Source organism: Oncorhynchus mykiss, chromosome 15 (genome assembly GCF_057628025.1).
Source record: "Oncorhynchus mykiss isolate SJ-2025 chromosome 15, ASM5762802v1, whole genome shotgun sequence".
NCBI classification, from domain to species: Eukaryota; Metazoa; Chordata; class Actinopteri; order Salmoniformes; family Salmonidae; genus Oncorhynchus; species Oncorhynchus mykiss.
In genome coordinates this window covers 5,955,741-5,977,500 of record NC_143036.1, presented here as the reverse complement: position 1 = coordinate 5,977,500, position 21,760 = coordinate 5,955,741, and the positions used below count along the sequence as shown (strand labels likewise).

Sequence of the window (21,760 nt, the reverse complement as noted above, 5' to 3'; positions counted from 1 at the left end):
GGGACTGTAGTGTTTTTTGGGGGGACTGTAGTGTTTTTTGGGGGGACTGTAGTGTATTTCTAAGGACTGTAGTATTTTTGGGGGGGACTGTAGTGTTTTTTGGGGGACTGTAGTGTTTTTTGGGGGGACTGTAGTGTTTTTTGGGGGGGACTGTATTTTTTTGGGGGGGGACTGTAGTGTTTTTGGGGGGGCTGTAGTGTATTTTGGGGGGACTGTAGTGTTTTTTGGGGGACTGTAGTGTTTTTGTGGGGACTGTAGTGTTTTTTGGGGGACTGTAGTGTTTTTTGGGGGACTGTAGTGTTTTTGGGGGGACTGTAGTGTTTTTTGGGGGGGCTGTAGTGTTTTTTGGGGGACAGTAGTGTTTTTTGGGGGGGACTGTAGTGTTTTTTGGGGGGACTCTAGTGTTTTTTGGGGGACTGTAGTGTTTTTTGGGGGGGACTGTAGTGTTTTTTTGGGGGACTGTAGTGTTTTTTGGGGGGACTGTAGTGTTTTTTGGAGGGACTGTAGTGTTTTTTGGGGGACTGTAGTGTTTTTTGGGGGGGACTGTAGTGTTTTTTTGGGGGACTGTAGTGTTTTTTGGGGGACTGTAGTGTTTTTCTGGGGACTTTAGTGTTTTTTGGGGGACTGTAGTGTTTTTGGGGGACTGTAGTGTTTTTTCGGGGGGGACTGTAGTGTTTTTTGGGGGGACTGTAGTGTTTTTTGGGGGGGACTGCAGTGTTTTTTTGGGGGACAGTAGTGTTTTTTGGGGGGGACTGTAGTGTTTTTTTGGGGGACTGTAGTGTTTTTTGGGGGACTGTAGTGTTTTTTGGGGGGGACTGTAGTGTTTTTTTGGGGGACTGTAGTGTTTTTTGGGGGACAGTAGTGTTTTTTGGGGAGGACTGTAGTGTTTTTTTGGGGGACTGTAGTGTTTTTTGGGGGACTGTAGTGTTTTTTGGGGGACAGTAGTGTTTTTTGGGGGGGACTGTAGTGTTTTTTTGGGGGACTGTAGTGTTTTTTGGGGGACTGTAGTGTTTTTTTGGGGGGACTGTAGTGTTTTTTTGGGGGACTGTAGTGTTTTTTGGGGGGACTGTAGTGTTTTTTGGGTGACTGTAGTGTTTTTCTGGAGACTGTAGTGTTTTTTGGGGGACTGTAGTGTTTTTGGGGGACTGTCGTGTTTTTTGGGGGGACTGTAGTGTTTTTTGGGGGACTGTAGTGTTTTTTGGGGGACTGTAGTGTTTTTGGGGGGACTGTAGTGTTTTTTGGGGGGACTGTAGTGTTTTTTGGGGGGACTGTAGTGTTTTTTGGGGGGACTGTAGTGTTTTTTGGGGGGACTGTAGTGTTTTTTGGGGGACTGCAGTGTTTTTCTGGAGACTGTAGTGTTTTTTGGGGGACTGTAGTGTTTTTGGGGGACTGTCGTGTTTTTTGGGGGGACTGTAGTGTTTTTTGGGGGACTGTAGTGTTTTTTGGGGGACTGTAGTGTTTTTGGGGGGACTGTAGTGTTTTTTGGGGGACTGTAGTGTTTTTGGGGGGACAGTAGTGTTTTTGGGGGGACTGTAGTGTTTTTTGGGGGGACTGTAGTGTTTTTTGGGGGGACTGTAGTGTTTTTTGGGGGACTGTAGTGTTTTTTGGGGGGACTGCAGTGTATTTTGGGGGACAGTAGTGTTTTTGGGGGGACTGTAGTGTTTTTTGGGGGGACTGTAGTGTTTTTTTGGGGGACTGTAGTGTTTTTGGGGGGACTGTAGTGTTTTTTGGGGGACTGTAGTGTTTTTCTGGGGACTGTAGTGTTTTTTGGGGGACTGTAGTGTTTTTTGGGGGACTGTAGTGTTTTTGGGGGGACTGTAGTGTTTTTTGGGGGACTGTAGTGTTTTTTGGGGGACAGTAGTGTTTTTTGGGGGACTGTAGTGTTTTTTGGGGGACTGTAGTGTTTTTCTGGGGACTGTAGTGTTTTTTGGGGGACTGTAGTGTTTTTGGGGGGACTGTAGTGTTTTTTGGGGGACTGTAGTGTTTTTGGGGGACAGTAGTGTTTTTGGGGGGACTGTAGTGTTTTTTGGGGGGACTGTAGTGTTTTTTGGGGGGACTGTAGTGTTTTTTGGGGGACTGTAGTGTTTTTTGGGGGACTGTAGTGTTTTTTGGGGGGACTGTAGTGTTTTTTGGGGGACTGTAGTGTTTTTTGGGGGACTTTAGTGTTTTTTGGGGGACTGTAGTGTTTTTTGGGGGACTGTAGTGTTTTTTGGGGGACTGTAGTGTTTTTTGGGGGACTGTAGGCTTTTTTGGGGGGGGACTGTAGTGTTTTTTGGGGGGACTGTAGTGTTTTTTGGGGGGACTGTAGTGTTTTTTGGGGGGGACTGTAGTGTTTTTTGGGGGGGACTGTAGTGTTTTTTGGGGGACTGTAGTGTTTTTTGGGGGGACTGTAGTGTTTTTTGGGGGACTGTAGTGTTTTTTGGGGGACAGTAGTGTTTTTTGCGGGACTGTAGTGTTTTTTGGGGGACTGTGGTGTTTTTGTTTTCCATAGTATTATTTTATTCATTTGGTCACACTGTGACAGAACATCATATCACCGTGACACTAAAATTCACCTAATTATAGACACTCTCTGTCTTTAACAGTTAGAAGACTGAACAAACAAGATAAAGCCCTCATCAACTTGACTTAACAATGAAGTAGCCGTATTATTCACAGCTACACACAAATGTATATGCTGGTTCAAAGGACCCCAATGGGAAACCCTATTAGAGACACTAGTAGAGACCCTAATGGAGACCCTAGAAGAGACCCTAATGGAGACCATAATGGAGACCCTATTAGAGACCCTGTTAGAGACCCTATTAGAGACACAAGTAGAGACCCTAGTAGAGACACTAGTAGAGACCTTAGTAGAGACACTAGTAGAGACCCTATTAGAGACCCTAGTAGAGACACTAGTAGAGACACTAGAAGAGACCCTAATGGAGACCCTATTAGAGACACGAGTAGAGACCCTAGTAGAGACACTAGTAGAGATCCTAGTAGATACACTATTAGAGACCCTAGTAGAGACACTATTAGATACACTAGTAGAGACACTAGTGGAAATAGTAGAGACACTAGTAGAGACATTAGTGGAGATAGTAGATAAACTAATAGAGACCCTAATGGAGACCCTAGTAGAGACACTAGTAGAGACACTAGCAGAGACACTAGTAGAGACACTAGAAGATACACTAATGGAGACCCTATTAGAGACACTAGTAGAGCCACTAGTAGATACACTAGTAGAGACCCTAGTAGAGACACTAGAGGAGACACTAGTAGAGACCCTATTAGAGACACTAGTAGAGAAACTAGTAGAGAGACTAGTAGAGACCCTATTAGAGACACTACTAGAGACCCTAGTGGAGATAGTGGAGACACAATTAGAGACCCTAATGGAGAACCTAGTAGAGACACTAGTAGAGACACTAGAAGAGACCCTAATGGAGACCCTATTAGAGACCCTATTAGAGACACTAGTAGAAACACTAGTAGAGACCCTAGTAGAGACCCTAGTAGAGACCCTAGTAGAGACACTAGAGGAGACACTAGTAGAGACCCTATTAGAGACACTAGTAGAGACACTAGTAGATACCATATTAGAGACACTAGTAGAGACACTAGTAGAGACACTAGTAGAGACCCTAATGGAAACCCTAGTAGAGACACTAGTTGAGACCCTAATGGAGACCCTAGTAGAGACAATAGTAGAGACACTAATAGAGACCCTAGTAGAGACATTAGTAGAGACCCTATTAGAGACCCTGTTATAGAGACCCTATTAGAGACACTAGTGGAGACCCTAGAAGAGACACAATTAGAGACACTAGTAGAGACACGAGTCGAGACACTAGTAGAGACCCTAATGGAGACCCTTGTAGAGACATTAGTAAAGACCCTAATGGAGACCCTAGTAGAGACACTAGTAGAGACACTATTAGAGACCCTAGTAGAGACACGAGTAGAGACACTAGTGGAGATAGTGGAGACACTAGTAGAGACACTAGTAGAGACACTAGTGGAGATAGTAGAGACACTAGTAGAGACCCTAATGGAGACCCTAGTAGAGACCCTAGTAGAGACACTAGTAGAGACACTAGTAGAGACACTAGTAGAGACCCTAGTGGAGATAGTGGAGACACTAGTAGAGACCCTAATGGAAACCCTAGTAGAGACCCTAATGGAAACCCTAGTAGAGACACTAGTAGATACACTAGTAGATACACTAGTAGAGACACTAGTAGAGACCCTAGTGGAGATAGTGGAGACACTAGTAGAGACCCTAATGGAAACCCTAGTAGAGACCCTAATGGAAACCCTAGTAGAGACACTAGTAGATACACTAGTAGATACACTAGTAGAGACACTAGTAGAGACCCTAATGGAGATAGTGGAGACACTAGTAGAGACCCTAATGGAGACCCTAGTAGAGACACTAGTAGAGACCCTAATGGAGACCCTAGTAGAGACACTAGTAGAGACACTAGTAGAGACCCTATTAGAGACACTAGTAGAGACACTAGTAGAGATAGTAGAGACCCAAGTAGAGATAGTAGAGACCCTAGTAGAGATGGTAGAGACCCTAGTAGAGATGGTAGAGTCCCTAGTAGAGATGGTAGAGATCCTAGTAGAGACCCTAGTAGAGACCCTAGTAGAGAGAGAAACAGAGAGAGAGAGAGAGAGAGGGGGAGAAAGAGTAATATCATCATTGTGGCCAGGAAACTAGCCCTTTCTATATCTCTCTCTCTCTCTCCCTCTCTCTCTCTCTCTCTCTCTCTCTCTCTCTCTCTCTCTCTCTCAAGGCTGTAGAGCTGTACAGCAGAGAGTCGGCAGACAGGCAGGCATGTAGTATTTGGTTAGTTAAGAGGTGTGGAAAAGAGGCTTCCCCTGGCCGCTCCACACATCTGCTGTTCTTTTGGCCTTATTTATTGTGAGATGCTCTGGAGGTTTTTCAACAACACGTGGAGATGTTTCTACTTTCACACGTTATTCAGTGGAGAGAACACAAAGCTTACAGCTAGAGCTGATACACTGCCTTCAGAAACTATTCACATCTCTTGACTCATTACACATTTGGTTGTGTTACAGCCCGAATCCAAACTTTTCTCACCAAGCTACACACAATACCCTATAATGACAGCACAGTACCCCATAATGACATCACAATACCCCATAATGACATCACAATACCCCATAATGACATCACAATACCCCATAATGACAAAGTGAAAACAGGTTCTTAGAAATGCTTGCAAATGTATTGAAAATGAATACAGATATACACACCCCTGAGTGAATACTATGTAGAACACGTTTGGCAGCAATTACAACTGTGAGTCTTTCAAGGTATTATTTTCAAAAAAATCTTCGAGCTCTGTCAAATTGGTTGTTGATCATTGCTAGACAACCATTTTCAGTTCTTGCCACAGACTTTCAAGTAAATTGAATCCGTGTGAGATTATTGACCCTTCTGTGTCTCAATCCAAGGAAACAATCAAAAAAATTCCCCCATCAAAATCAGTCAGTTTAAGCTGGAGATCTCTGCCTGGGCTGAGTCTCAATATAAGGCATCTGCAGCTGAAGGTGGATGAGTTACAGCGGTGTTTGTCAGACCATGAGACGGTCTTCTCACAAAAAATAATGTCTGATGGCGTACGAAAACACTTTATAGAAAGATTAAATAGAGATTTAGCAAGGCTGAGGTTAGCCAGGCTTATAGGCTACAGTTAGCTCTGGTTAGCCAGGCTGATAGACTACAGTTAGCTCTGGTTAGCCAGGCTTATAGGCTACAGTTAGCTCTGGTTAGCCAGGCTGATAGGCTACAGTTATCTCTGGTTAGCCAGGCTGATAGGCTACAGTTAGCTCTGGTTAGCCAGGCTGATAGGCTACAGTTATCTCTAGTTAGCCAGGCTGATAGGCTACAGTTAGCTCTGGTTAGCCAGGCTGATAGGCTACAGTTAGCTCTGGTTAGCCAGGCTGATAGGCTACAGTTAGCTCTGGTTAGCCAGGCTGATAGGCTACAGTTAGCTCTGGTTAGCCAGGCTGATAGGCTACACTTTTCTCTGGTTAGCCAGGCTAGGAGAGGAGGTGGGAATGTGAGTTAAGGAGGAGGAGAGGAGGTTAGGAGAGGAGGTGAGGTGAGGAGAGGATATAATGAGAGGGGGAAAGGAGAGTAGGTGAGGTGAAGAGTTGAGGAGAGGTGAGGAGGTGAGGAGAGAAATTGAGGACAGGAGGTAAGGAGAGGAATTGAGGAGTGGAGAGGAAGAGAGGAGTTGAGGAGGTGAGGAGAGGAGGTGAGGTGAGGAGGTGAGGAAAGGAGGTGAGGAGAGGAGAGGAGAGGAAGATCGCAGAGGAGAGGAGGATCGGAGGTGAGAAGAGGAGGTGTGGAAAGGTGAGGAGAGGAGGTGAGGAGAGGAGGTGAGGAGAGGAATTGAGGCTAGGAGTTGAGGAGAGGAATTGAGGAGTGGAGGTGAGGAGAAGAGGTGAGGAGAAGAGGTAAGGAGAGGCGGTGTGGAAAGGCGAAGAGGAGAGGAGATGAGGAGAGGAGGTGAGGAGAGGAATTGAGGTGTGGAGAGGAAGAGAGGAGTTTAGGAGAGGAGGTGAGGAGAGGAGGTGTGGAATAGAGTTGAGGAGAGGAGGTGAGGAGAGGAGGTGAGGAGAGGAGGTGTGGAATAGAGGTTGAGGAGAGTAGGTGAGGAGAGGAGGTGAGGAAAGGAGGTGAGGAGAGGAGGTGTGGAAAGGAGGTGAGGAGAGGAGGGAGGTGAGAAGAGGTGAGGAGAGGAGTTGAGGAGAAGAGGTAAGGAGAGGAGGTGTGGAAAGGAGAAGAGGAGAGGAGATGAGGAGAGGAGGTGTGGAATAGAGTTGAGGAGAGGTGGTGAAGAGAGGAGGTGAGGAGAGGAGGTGTGGAATAGAGTTGAGGAGAGGAGGTGAGGAGAGGAGTTGAGGAGAGGAGGTGAGGAGAGGGGTTGAGGAGAGGAGGTGTGGAATAGAGGTGAGCAGAGGAAGTGTAAAGAGAACGTGAGGAGAGGAGGTGTGAAGGGGAGGTGAGGTGAGGAGAGGAGGTGAGGAGAGGAGTTGAGAATCGGAGGTGAGGAGAGGAGGTGTGGAATAGAGTTGAGGAGAGGAGGTGAGGAGAGGAGGTGAGGAGAGGAGTTGAGGAGAGGAGGTGAGGAGAGGAGGTGAGGAGAGGAGGTGAGGAGAGGAGTTGAGGAGAGGAGGTGTGGAATAGAGTTGAGGAGAGGAGGTCAGGAGAGGAGGTGTGGAGAGGAGTTGAGGAGAGGAGGTGAGGATCGGAGGTGAGGATCGGAGTTGAGGATCGGAGGTGAGGAGAGGAGTTGAGGAGAGGAGGTGAGGAGAGGAGGTGAGGAGAGGAGTTGAGGAGAGGAGTTGAGGAGAGGAGGTGAGGAGAGGAGGTGAGGAGAGGAGTTGAGAATCAGAGGTGAGGAGAGGAGGTGTGGAATAGAGTTGAGGAGAGGAGGTGAGGAGAGGAGGTGAGGAAAGGAGGTGAGGAGAGGAGAGGAGGTGAGGAGAAGAGGTGAGGAGAGGAGTTGAGGAGAAGAGGTAAGGAGAGGAGGTGTGGAAAGGAGAAGAGGAGAGGAGATGAGGAGAGGAGGTGTGGAATAGAGTTGAGGAAAGGAGGTGAGGAGAGGAGTTGAGGAGAGGAGGTGTGGAGAGGAGTTGAGGAGAGGAGGTGTGGAATAGAGGTGAGCAGAGGAGGTGAGGAGAGGAGGTGAGGAGAGGAGTTGAGAATCGGAGGTGAGGAGAGGAGGTGTGGAATAGAGTTGAGGAGAGGAGGTGAGGAGAGGAGGTGAGGAGAGGAGGTGAGGAGAGGAGTTGAGGAGAGGAGTTGAGGAGAGGAGTTGAGGAGAGGAGTTGAGGAGAGGAGGTGAGGAGAGGAGGTGAGGAGAGGAGTTGAGAATCAGAGGTGAGGAGAGGAGGTGTGGAATAGAGTTGAGGAGAGGAGGTGAGGAGAGGAGGTGTAGAAAGGAGGTGAGGAGAGGAGAGGAGGTGAGGAGAAGAGGTGAGGAGAGGAGTTGAGGAGAAGAGGTAAGGAGAGGAGGTGTGGAAAGGAGAAGAGGAGAGGAGATGAGGAGAGGAGGTGTGGAATAGAGTTGAGGAGAGGAGGTGAGGAGAGGAGTTGAGGAGAGGAGGTGAGGAGAGGAGGTGTGGAATAGAGTTGAGGAGAGGAGGTGAGGAGAGGAGTTGAGGAGGAGGAGGTGAGGAGAGGAGTTGAGGAGAGGAGGTGAGGAATAGAGGTGAGCAGAGGAGGTGTAAAGAGAAGGTGAGGAGAGGAGGTGTGGAATAGAGGTGAGCAGAGGAGGTGTGAAGGGGAGGTGAGGTGAGGAGAGGAGGTGAGGAGAGGAGTTGAGAATTGGAGGTGAGGAGAGGAGGTGTGGAATAGAGTCGAGGAGAGGAGATGAGGAGAGGAGGTGAGGAGAGGAGTTGAGGAGAGGAGGTGAGGAGCGGAGTTGAGGAGAGAGTTGAGGATCGGAGGTGAGGAGAGGAGGTGAGGAGAGGAGGTGAGGAGAGGAGTTGAGGAGAGGAGGTGTGGAATAGAGTTGAGGAGAGGAGGTCAGGAGAGGAGGTGTGGAGAGGAGTTGAGGAGAGGAGGTGAGGATCGGAGGTGAGGATCGGAGTTGAGGATCGGAGGTGAGGAGAGGAGTTGAGGAGAGGAGGTGAGGAGAGGAGGTGAGGAGAGGAGTTGAGGAGAGGAGTTGAGGGAGGAGGTGAGGAGAGGAGGTGAGGAGAGGAGTTGAGAATCAGAGGTGAGGACAGGAGGTGTGGAATAGCGTTTAGGAGAGGAGGTGAGGAGAGGAGGTGAGGAGAGGAGGTGAGGAGAGGAGTTGAGGAGAGGAGGTGAGGATCGGAGGTGAGGAGAGGAGTTGAGGAGAGGAGGTGAGGATCGGAGGTGAGGAGAGTAGGTGAGGAGAAGAGGTGAGGAAAGGAGTTGATGAGAGGGCTTGAGGAGAGGAGGTGAGGAGAGGAGGTGAGGATCGGAGGTGAGGAGAGTAGGTGAGGAGAGGAGGTGAGGAAAGGAGTTGATGAGAGGGCTTGAGGAGAGGAGTTGAGGAGAGGAGTTGAGGAATGGAGATGGGGAGAGGAGGGTAGGAGAGGAAGTGAACGAAGAAGCGATGAGAGGAGGTGAGGAATTGAGGAAACGTGAGAGGAGACAAATATGAGGAGATTACAGTACACTATAGGATTATCTTTGTTCCTCACCTTGCATTTGATAGCTGTATGGAGCCTGGCCCGTCTGAGGGGTGGTGAATCTGAGCTGTAGCTGAGGAAGCCTGTCTGTCCTGGGGATTGGGACTGGCTCAGGCCCCCCTCTGTCTTTATGCCTGCCCATAATGAACCCGGATCAGTTAGTGACACTACGTCGGTTCGATGCACACACAATTCACTGCTGTCAGACTCTAAGCCAAAAAGCAATTGAGTATTTTATTAAATGCTAATAAATATAGTAAATATAGTATTATTTTTATATATTAGTATTTTTTATTTTTTATCTTTGATAACTTGATGATTTTAATAGTAGTTAATAAACCCGGAGCTAATTGTGCTCCGCCCCATGGGACTCCTAATCACGGCAGGTAATGACACAGCCTGGAATCAAACCAGGGTCTGTAGTGATGCCTCTAGCACTGAGATGCAGTGCCCTTAGACCACTGTTATACAGGCCTGGAATCAAACCAGGGTCTGTAGTGACGCCTCTAGCACTGAGATGCAGTGCCCTTAGACCAATGCACCACTCGAGAGCTCACATAGTAAAGCTGTACGTTTCGATGTCTGAAAGATGGGCGATATCTACAAATTTGCACACAAGTAATAAAAACAGAACGTACTTGTTTGTTATTAGTAAACGGCCCTTCGCTGATGTGGATCAGGCCCAACATATTTCCTACGCTACGGCACGTTTGTTAGCTACTCGCTACCACTCCAACAAACACTGTGTGTGTCTCTCAAGTGGCACCCTATTCCCTACATAGTGCACTACTTTAGACCAGGGCCCTATGGCACCCTATTCCCTATATAGTCCACTACTTTAGACCAGAGCCCTATGGCACCCTATTCCCTATATAGTGCACTACTTTAGACAAGAGCCCTGTGGCACCCTATTCCCTGTATAGTGCACTACTTTACCTTGGTTTCACAGTAGCTTTAAGCAGTTACTGCTAACATGACCCCCATTTACTCCTAAACACAATACAATAGAGGCAGGATACTTGTCCACGTGATTAAGCATGTATTGAATGTAGCAAAAATTACATTAACTCCTTTTTCGACCAAATGAGCAGTTACTGCCTTTTTTTTTGTTGCTTGGTAGGGCAGTAATAGACCCTCGTCAAAAAGTAGTGCACTATATATAGGGAATAGGGTGCCATAGGGTTCTGGTCTAAAGTAGTGCCCTATATATAGGGAATAGGGTGCCATAGGGCTCTGGTCTAAAGTAGTGCCCTATATATAGGGAATAGGGTGCCATAGGGCTCTGGTCTAAAGTAGTGCACTATATATAGGGAATAGGGTGCCATAGGGCTCTGGTCTAAAGTAGTGCCCTATATATAGGGAATAGGGTGCCATAGGGCTCTGGTCTAAAGTAGTGCACTATATATAGGGAATAGGGTACCATTCCTGGTCATATTGGATATTCTGTGGGGGTCAAAGCCCTCATAAGACTCTGGACTAATAAACAACATTGTGATGTGCTTTGCTGTTTTGTTCCTGCGGTGCCTGAAGAAACCAGTTTTTTAGGTTTTGAAATTTACATCGGTAATCTTTTTTTTTCCGATCTGACTGAATAGCTTGATAAGCACATTTTATTATTATACAGCGTGGAAGATATATGCTGTAGGCAACAAAACAACGTCTCAGCAGAGTTCTAGGACACGTTCTTGAGCTATCGTGGGAACAAACTATTTGTCCTGAGCTAAGCGTTTAATTGCAATACACCCCCACCCCCCCCCCCCCCCCTCCCAAGTGAAGGATTGTAAAGCAACTAGCAATTCCAAGAGGCGACAGTCCCACAGTTACTTTACTTCTACAAACTATATTGGACTTAATTCAGCTGTAGCTAAATTGTAAATAATCATATGATGTAATGAGCATAGTAATGTAACTGAATTAGAATTGGTTAACTTAATAAAGTAGTGCATCTATACTGTATCTTTAATTAATACATCTATCCTGTACCTCTAATTAATACATCTATCCTGTACCTCTAATTAATACATCTATCCTGTACCTCTAATTAATACATCTAATTAATACATCTATACTGTATCTCTAATTAATACATCTAATTAATACATCAATACTGTATCTCTAATTAATATATCAATACTGTATCTCTAATTAATACATCTAATTAATACATCTATACTGTATCTCTAATTAATACATCTAATTAATACATCAATATTGCACCTCTAATTAATACATCAATACTGTATCTCTAATTAATACATCTATACTGTATCTCTAATTAATACAAATGGGGGATGATATATATATATATATACATGTGTACCTCCATGTAGTTTAGATATAGTAAATATAATCCAGATTGGCATGAGGTTGGCCTGTGTTTACCATAATAATAGTATATACAGTATACAGAATATGATAATACACATATCGACATGTATTTCAGTCAATAAGGTATCTCCATGTAATGTAGATATATCTCTATTGTGTTTTGATGAGTACATCCATACAGCTCGTTGTTCAGAGGCATAGGATTGGCCTGTGCTTACCATAGGCAGGGATCCCGTAGGGTTGTCCAGGCTGGGGGTAGCTAGCATAGGCTGCGGCCTGCTGCATTCCTGTGGTGTACTGTGTCTGACCGTACGCAGACATATTTTGGGATGAAGGAGTAGGGAGAATATGTGGATACGGTCTGCTATTTCAGAAAAGAAACAAGGAGAAGAGAGAGAGAGAAAATTTGAAAAAGAAGAGCGAGAGAGAGAGAGAGAGAGAGAGAGAGAGAGAGAGAGAGAGAGAGAGACAGAGAAAAAAAATATAGAAAAAGAGGAGAGAAAGAGAGAGAGAAAAAATATAGAAAAAGAGGAGAGAGAGAGAGAGAGAGAGAGAGAGAGAGAGAGAGAGAGACAGAGAGAGAGAGAGAGAGAGAGAGAGAGAGAGAAAATATAGAAAAAGAGGAGAGAGAGAGAGAGAGAGAGAGAGAGAGAGAAAGAAAGAGATGAACATATTTTACTCACAAAATCATAACACAAAGTTTGTTCACCGACGAATTCTTTGTGATTCTGCTATATAATTTTAAAAAAGTGGGCCGAAGCCCGCAAAGAGAGAAGTAGCCATCGCCTGAGCTGGTACACACTACAAAACAATGAGAAATCACAAAAATATATACATTTTTTGCAAGATAATAATTACAACTGATTTTGTATGTGCACAAGCTGCAGACATCCAGGCAAACAAAGCAGGTAGAAACCTCCACATCTCGCAGGAGGATCTAATTAAAGGAACCCAATGAAGTTGGATTCTGTTTACTTTCTGAAGCAAAAGAAAAGAAACCTTACTTGGAAGGGTAAATCTGCGAGGAGAACTGCTGTGTTTGTCTTGGGCTGAAGCCACTGGTTCCAATAACTGAGTTGAAAAGAGAAGAGGAGGCAAGCACATATTTTAACATTAAAGATATGAGGTAAATATTATCTTTCGCCAACAGACCTTCCGGAAAGCGTAATTGCGTTGCGTTACTCTATTTATTTCCTCAACCTTAGTTAAGGTTCAAAACGCTGGAGCGCAACAATGAAGGAAAACAATCAGGTAAAAACGCCAAGGGTTTATTCTTACCGGTGAATATAGAACCTGTATGGAACCCAGAAAGGGTTCTACCGGGAACCAAAAGGGTTCTACCTGGAACCCAGAAAGGGTTCTACCGGGAACCAAAAGGGTTCTAGCTGGAACCCAGAAAGGGTTCTACCGGGAACCAAAAGGGTTCTACCTGGAACCCAGAAAGGGTTCTACCGGGAACCAAAAGAGTTCTACCTGGAACCCAAAAGGGTTCTACCTGGAACCAATAGGGTTCTTCTACCTGCCTGGAACCAAAAAGGGTTCTACCTGGAATCAAAAGGGTTCTACCGGGAACCAAATAGGTTCTACCTGGAACCAATAGGGTTCTACAAGGAACCACAAGGGTTCTACCTGCCTGGAATCAAAAGGGTTCTACCTGGAACCAAAAAGGGTTCTACCTGGAACCAAAAAGGTTCTACCTGGAACCAAAAAGGATTATCCTATGGGGACAGCCAAAGAACCCTTTTTTGCAAAGAGTGTACAATGCATATCTTTAGGTGTGGTCCTTGGTCAAAAGTAGTGCACTATATAGGGCATAGGGTGCCATTTGGGATGAACACCGCCATATGCTGTCACTCCTTCGTAGTGTCTGGTCTAAGGTAGTGCACCATATAGGGAATAGAGTGGATTTTGGAACGTAACCCATGTGAGATACTTCGGCACTGCCATGACGACCGCTAGACTGGTGTAAACACAGTATGGATGCAGTGTCCAGGGCCTGTGTTCTGGGCCTGTGGTCAGGGCCTGTGGTCAGGGCCTGTGGTCATGGCCTGTGTCCTGGGCCTGTGTTCTGGGCCTGTGGTCATGGCCTGTGTCCTGGGCCTGTGTTCTGGGCCTGTGGTCATGGCCTGTGTTCTGGGCCTGTGGTCAGGGCCTGTGGTCATGGCCTGTGGTCATGGCCTGTGTCCTGGGCCTGTGTTCTGGGCCTGTGTTCTGGGCCTGTGGTCATGGCCTGTGTCCTGGGCCTGTGTTCTGGGCCTGTGTTCTGGGCCTGTGGTCAGGGCCTGTGTCCTGGGCCTGTGTCCTGGGCCTGTGTTCTGGGCCTGTGGTCAGGGCCTGTGTTATGGGCCTGTGTTCAGGGCCTGTGTTCTGGGCCTGTGGTCATGGTCTGTGTCCCAAACGTAACTGTATGTAACTATGTAACTATATGTATTACATACACTATGTAACTATGTAACTATGTAACTATATGTATTACATACACTATGTAACTATGTAACTATGTAACTATATGTATTACATACACTATGTAACTATGTAACTATATGTATTACATACACTATGTAAATATGTAACTATGTAACTATATGTATTACATACACTATGTAACTATGTAACTATATGTATTACATACACTATGTAACTATGTAACTATGTAACTATATGTATTACATACACTATGTAACTATTGATGCTGTAAAGCCTCAGGGAAACATCGTTGTTAATACTGAACTCATCAGCAGCACCTGCCAGTCAGACTAAACGGTGGAATTCTGAAAACAGATCACACACACACACACACACACACACACACACACACACACACACACACACACACACACACACACACACACACACACACACACACACACACACACACACACACACACACACCACACACACACACACAGGAACATCAAACACACACACACACCTATAAACGCACACAATCACAAATCAACCCCCACCCCTCTCCCCTTGCACACACACATGTCCATCCCCCGTCCCCCAACCCCCGTCTCACCTGATCCTGAAAAGCTGTCAAGGGAGACGTCGGCTACTGGGGTGGTGATGTCACTGCTGCTCATAGGTTCTGTTTTAACTGAGGACAAAGACAACACACACGCCGTCAGCACACATACACACACACACACACACACCATCAGCACACACACACACACCAAAAAAAAATATTTTCTGGTGGGTTTGGTTGTGTGGGATGGATTTTAACATACACCCAATAAATACTCAATTAATAATATATATAAAAATAAATAATATATAATAAAAAATAAATATATATAATAAAGGAATGATTTATAAACAATACTAGGGTAGAATACAGGAAGTATTTGACTAATTAAAGTTAGTTACAACTTTTACACTCTGTTCCTATAGACTAGAACCTAATAGTTTAAAAAATAATAATTGTATTTTATAATAATACTGCAACGTTATTGATCGTTTTTTTTCTTGGATTAACCACGGAGATCCTTTAATGTATCCTACGTGGGATTTACATATTCCTCATGGTAAACTCTCTTTAAGAACCATTTGAGGAAAATAAAATATTAGCCTAAATTGTTAATCAATTACGCCAAACAACGAGGATGTTTTTCTCATTTCAACCTGTTGAATTTAACCAGGAATAATAATAAATAAAATTTAAAAAAAACATCTTGAACACTGTTGAACAAATGTAAAATAAATCCATGTGGCATTCACTAGGTATGCACGATTATTTTGTCTCCCATCCACGACTTGAGCATGCACTGTTAAAACAAGACCTCAGCAGTAACAGGCAAACTACAGCCTATCAATACATTTTAACCCACCCCTCAATCAAAGTAATCAATCAGTTAATATTAAGATAATATCAAATTAACCAAATAAATCAGTAATTGCCACTAAATCACTGGATGGCTTACCACAGGTTATAATGTAGCGTCAGAGGAAAGAAAGGTTAACACAGTCAATGGTAGTAGGATACTGGCGTAAAATGGCCCCTGTATGGAAAGGGAGTCAGTCTGCATATGGACGTGCAAATACGATTGAAACAATGTACTGTGATAATATTACAATGTAATATTAAGTGTTTTAAAGACGGCAGTGAACGGAGGGTGACCCCGTGCCCCGCTGAGCCTCTCAGAGTTACAGTATACCACTGAAAGCTCAACGGAGAGGATTTCACAGTTATCTGATAGCTCGGCAATCTTTGACATTTTGAAATCAATCTATTTCACTTCAGGCAGCAGGCAGGCGTTTGGGGATATAGGGGAAGGGGGAGATGAGAGAGAGAGGAGAAGAGGGGGAGAAAGGGAATTTCACGTGATGTGGGCAAAGGGAGTCATGCTCGGTGGGTTGGTCGGTGAGATCTATCTCTCATGGTTTTGAAGAAGTCTTTCCCTGTCATGTTTGATATGTTTCCACTATGGTCGTTCTGCTGAGAAACACATGTTGACGGGAGAATGGGAGGGAGCCTTTTCTTTAGAACAACACACCAACATGTCTGCCTTGAAAACGGATAGAGATAATATAATAGGGATAAATTGTGGTGTAACTATAACACAGTGGAATAACTATAACACAGTGGTGTAACTATAACACAGAGGAATAACTATAACACAGTGGAATAACTATAACACAGTGGAATAACTATAACACAGTGGAGTAACTATAACACAGTGGAATAACTATAACACAGTGGAATAACTATAACACAATGGTTTAACTATAACACAGTGGAATAACTATAACACAGTGGAGTAACTATAACACAGTGGTGTAACTATAACACAGAGGAATAACTATAACACAGTGGAATAACTATAACACAGTGGAATAACTATAACACAGTGGAGTAACTATAACACAGTGGAATAACTATAACACAGTGGAGTAACTATAACACAGTGGTGTAACTATAACACAGTGGAATAACTATAACACAGTGGAATAACTATAACACAGTGGTGTAACTCTGACACAGTGGAATAACTATAACACAGAGGTGTAGCTATAACACATTGGAATAACTATAACACAGTGGAATAACTATAACACAGTGGTGTAACTATAACACTGTGGAAAAACTATAACACAGTGGAATAACTATAATACAGTGGTGTAACTATGACACAGTGGTGTAACTATAACACAGTGGTGTAACTATAACACAGAGGAATAACTATAACACAGTGGAATAACTATAACACAGTGGAATAACTATAACACAGAGGAATAACTATAACACAGTGGAATAACTATAACACAGTGGAATAACTATAACACAGTGGAATAACTATAACACAGTGGAATAACTATAACACAGTGGAATAAATATAACACAGTGGAATAACTATAACACAGTGGTGTAACTATAACACTGTGGAATAACTACAACACAGTGGAATAACTACAACACAGTGGAATAACTATAACACAGTGGAATAACTACAACACAGTGCATGCACAAACTAGCACACACACACACACTCAGATTGTTACAAACCAGCAATCAATAACTACTGTATTCAGAAAACACAGCCAGCATATCAAAGAAAGGGGAAGAAAACGAAAGTAATAATGAGTCTATAACGATTCATGAACCATGGACTCATACCACAAATAGTCTATAACGATTCATGAACCATAAACTCATACCACAAATAGTCTATAACGATTCATGAACCATGAACTTGTACCCCAAAGAGTCTTTAACGATTCATGAACCATGGACTCATAATCCACGAGTATATGACCATTCATGAACCATGAACTCGTACCCCAAAGAGTCTATAACGATTCATGAACCATAGACTCATTCCACAAATGGTCTATAACCATTCATGAACCATGAACTCGTACCCCAAAGAGTCTATAACGATTCATGAACCATGAACTCGTACCCCAAAGAGTCTTTAACGATTCATGAACCATAGACTCATAACCCACGAGTCTATAACGATTCATGAACCATGAACTCGTACCCCAAAGAGTCTATAACGATTCATGAACCAAGAACTCGTACCCCAAAGAGTCTTTAACGATTCATGAACCATGGACTCCTAACCCACGAGTCTATGACGATTCATGAACCATGGCTCTCGTAACCCAGCAGTCTCAAACCATGCTTTAGATGACTCAACATAACACAACAAGTAACGCTGAAAGAGTTTCCAAATGAAAGGCACAATAGTTGAAGAAACTTTGTTAGAATGATCAAATTAGACGTGTCAATTAAAAGCATTTCAATTCATACATTATTATTTGTATTTATTTTTTTTAAAGTGATGTCACTTCGTAAAGTGATTTCTTTCTTTCTCTCTCTCTTTCTTGTCTTGTCTTTTCTAAGTTGAAAACACCAAGTATTGTCCTTTCATTGTTGTCCACACCTGAACTGCACCGACCTGCAGCCTGTGAGCTAGAGCCTAACAACCAGTCAGCTGTGGTGAGCATTGTGATGCTATCACCTGTGGGAAACAGAGAATAGATAACAATCTGATTTTACCGCCGCTCTGTGCCAGGCTCTTTGTCCTGCGTAGAGAAGAAGAACAAAAAAATAAAAATACACAGTGTCACGCATCCCAAATTGTACCCTGTGCCCTTTACAGTGCACTTCTTTAGTTTGTATTTTTTTGTCAAACTTTCAGTCAAAAGTAGTGTACTGTGTAGGGGAATAGGGTGCCGTTTGAGATGCGGCCAGTGTCTTAACCACCAGAAAGACCTTTTTTTCCTTTTCCTATCAAGATTTTACATTTTCAAGGTACACTTTTAAGAGCTTGTGTGGGTTTGTGATAGGGGCAGCCTGCTAGCTCCACGACACCTAGAGCAGTGGTTGGAACAGACACAACAACACTACTCAACAGAGTCAACAGGGACGTTAACAAAGGTACTAACCGCACGCAACGTAAAACCCATTTTTATACCAGGGAAGCTTTTGAATAATTACACGAGTACTTAAATATACTGCTAATAGTTCCTTTGTAAAAAAATATTAAAAAAAACAGAGACAATAGCATCAGATTTACAAATGCATATCATTTTCATATCTATATTAAATACATTGTCTGTTTAATTGTGTATTTAAACAATGCACTAGCCCATAAGCCATCAGGTCACTAGTAGTTTCCATGTTATTGGGGCGGCAGGGAGCCTAGTGGTCAGAGCGTTGGGCCAGTCACCGAAAGGTTGTTGGATTAAATCCCAGAGCTGACAAGGTAAAAACCTGTTGTTCTGTCCCCTGAACAAGGCAGTTAACCCACTGTTCCTAGGCATTCATTTTAAATAAGAATGTGTTCTAAATTAACTTGCCTAGTTAATTTATAAAAAAAGATTACCTAAATAAAATAAATAAATTCACTACAGAGTAGTAGACTGGAGAAATAAGAAATAGTACTAGGTAATGCTTCACCTTTTGAAAACGGAAAACAGATCCCCTCCTTTTTCTTTCACCGGGGTAACACCTGCCAACCTTTTACCACTTAGCAGATGCATTAACCACTACACAGCATGAAGAGTGAGGTTTAAAACAAACCCCCTCTAACCTCTGCTCTGCTATACATTGAGACCAGAGCAAACTTCAATTGTACAACTGATGTTACAATGCAATTTTCTTTGGTACAATGGTTGTGATGCAACGGAGCGTATTTCTGAAACCAGAAAATAATTACACGAGCATTGTGCAGACGCGACATAAAGACATGAAGACACTAACTCATGAATAAAGAAAACTCTTTGTTGTATCACACAAATATAATTTGTAACACAACCATTGTGTCAAGTATAACGTTTGACTTTAATTGCGAACAATACGACATCTTTGAGAGCCTCTAGCAACCAGCCAAGCCCTCTCCCACATGTCCCATAGTGAATTTAGAGGGAGAGAGAGAGAGAGAGAAGAGAGAGAGAAGAGAGAGAGAGAGAGAGAGAGAGAGAGAGAGAGAGAGAGAGAGAGAAAAGAGAGAGAAGAGAGAGAGAGAAGAGAGAGAAGAGAGAGAAGAGAGAGAGAGAGAGAGAGAGAGAGAGAGAGAGAGAGAGAGAGAGAGAGAGAGAGAGAGAGAGAGAGAGAGAGAGAAGAGAGAGAAGAGAGAGAGAGAAGAGAGAGAAGAGAGAGAGGTCTTAGAAATGTCAGGTCCTAGACGAGGGTTGATTCTAAGAGCTGAGGGGCATTACGGAGTCAGGAGCGAAGGAAGAAGTAAGAAGGAAAAGCCCAGAGCACATACCTTCAGTGCCATTGGGGGTCATGGAATTGGTATTGATATGGGAGTTGTCGAGTCTGGGACCATTAGGAGATTCACTGCTTCCACTTACACAGCTGTGCGGACTGGCTAGATCCTGCATGTCCATAGACCTGGCAGACAAGACACACACACACACACACACACACACACACACACACACACACACACACACACACACACACACACACAATTACTCACATCTTTCCGTGAACCATCCAGTTCTGATCAGTAATGTGGTCATTACCTGTTCACATATGTTTTTGATGTATTTATTCCTGCTGATAACTACATGCGTAAAACTGTTTTAAAATTAACGTTTAAATTTGTTTCAAACAAATCAAAGAAGGAAAAATAAAATGGATGCTTGAGATTTTTTTTTTTTTGGAGCTAGAAATACTATCAGCAAATTTCCCAGAAGTTACAGAAAAGAACAAACAAAAACACATGGCTATTTAGACATGTTTGTTCTGACCCAGTGAAATATTAATTTAACTTCTGCTCATTTCTTTTGAGAATAAAATCCGTAAACACTAAAAAATATCACAATAGGTAAATATAATGATACAAATGAATTTTACTCAATGAAATACACACAAATATATACACTGTTATACTACTGCATTATACTATATACAATATATTTAAACATTAATATTGATCAGACTTATAATTTAATTCAGCATTTTAATTGACTGAGCTCCCTCACAAAGCTAGAAATCCTGTAAAAAATGTTTTTAAAAAAAACATGCTTTTAATAATACATGTACTCATGTTAAAAGTCTACAATATAGTAATTATATAGAAATTAATATTTTAGAACGTAATCACACTTTCTGATTCGTTGCATAGATATAGAACATATATCTCTATGGACTGAAGGCAATGGTTGAAATGGTTAGTTGTTAGAAGATTAAAAGAGCTATTATCTAAATGATTCTAAGAACAGCTTGCTAGTTCTCTTAATTGATTCTAAGAACAGCTTGCTAGTTCTCTAAATTGATTCTAAGAACAGCTTGCTAGTTCTCTAAATTGATTCTAAGAACAGCTAGTTATTTCTCTAAATTGATTCTAAGAACAGCTTGCTAGTTCTCTAAATTGATTCTAAGAACAGCTAGTTATTTCTCTTAATTGATTCTAAGAACAGCTAGCTAGTTCTCTAAATTATTCTAAGAGCTGCTAGTTAGTTCTCTTAGTTGATTCTAAGAACAGCTAGATAGTTCTCTAAATTATTCTAAGAGCTGCTAGTTAGTTCTCTTAATTGATTCTAAGAACAGCTAGCTAGTCCTCTAAATTGATTCTAAGAACAGCTAGCTATTTCTATAATTGAGTATAAGACTAAGAGTTTGTCTTCTGACTGGCTGTTAGACGGCTGTCTCCACGGCTCAGTGTAGAGAGATGAGGAGTAAGGCCCAGGTTCACGATGCATCAGTTTTCTCTGGCAACCATTTTAATTGTTTCCGTGTTGATATTGAAGACCTTGCCATTGAAAACATTATTCTATTCTAGTCATTGTTGCTCTGAGGAGTCTATCAGTCATAGTCGGAAGGAGGTTACAACAGGCCCGGAGCAGAGCTGAAAGCCGACTCGTGTTTTGTCCTTGTCACCGGGCCCAATGCAATATACTTTAATTCAATTAGTGTGTAATGTGTGGTGTCTTACACTTTCTTTTTCCAATTAGAGTTAAAGACTATGGATAAATCTTTAATCAAAGCTTTTTTTGTTTTGTTCCACCAACATTTTGTTGTTGTTTTTTTGTTTGGTTTCATGTAAACACAATCTGATTGGATGGAAAGAACGTGGACGCTGTTTCGACAGTGTTTGGATTGAAAGATCATTTCAACAGACTCGTTTTAAAAAAAAAAACGAATTTAAAACATATAAACACAGATATATGCATTGTATTTTCTACTCTGAGATCAGCAGGACATTTAAAAAAAAAAAAAAATGTTTTTTTTTTTTTCAATCCAACTTCTTCTTAACAGTACTTTCTAGCAAAC

The 21,760-nt window shown here is 43.0% G+C and overlaps 1 protein-coding gene across 1 annotated transcript in view; it reads right to left on the bottom strand.

The window, feature by feature from the left end:
• The window catches only part of LOC110489530 (protein phosphatase EYA1), a 122,479-nt gene that overhangs the window by 80,962 nt on the left and 19,757 nt on the right, over positions 1-21,760 (bottom strand). Inside the window, 7 exon segments of the mRNA XM_090199234.1 lie at positions 9,208-9,258; positions 9,261-9,329; positions 11,742-11,887; positions 12,528-12,594; positions 14,546-14,623; positions 17,931-17,993; positions 19,746-19,873. Coding sequence (XP_090055360.1) covers positions 9,208-9,258; positions 9,261-9,329; positions 11,742-11,887; positions 12,528-12,594; positions 14,546-14,623; positions 17,931-17,993; positions 19,746-19,869 — 598 coding nt within the window. The 5' untranslated portion in view covers positions 19,870-19,873.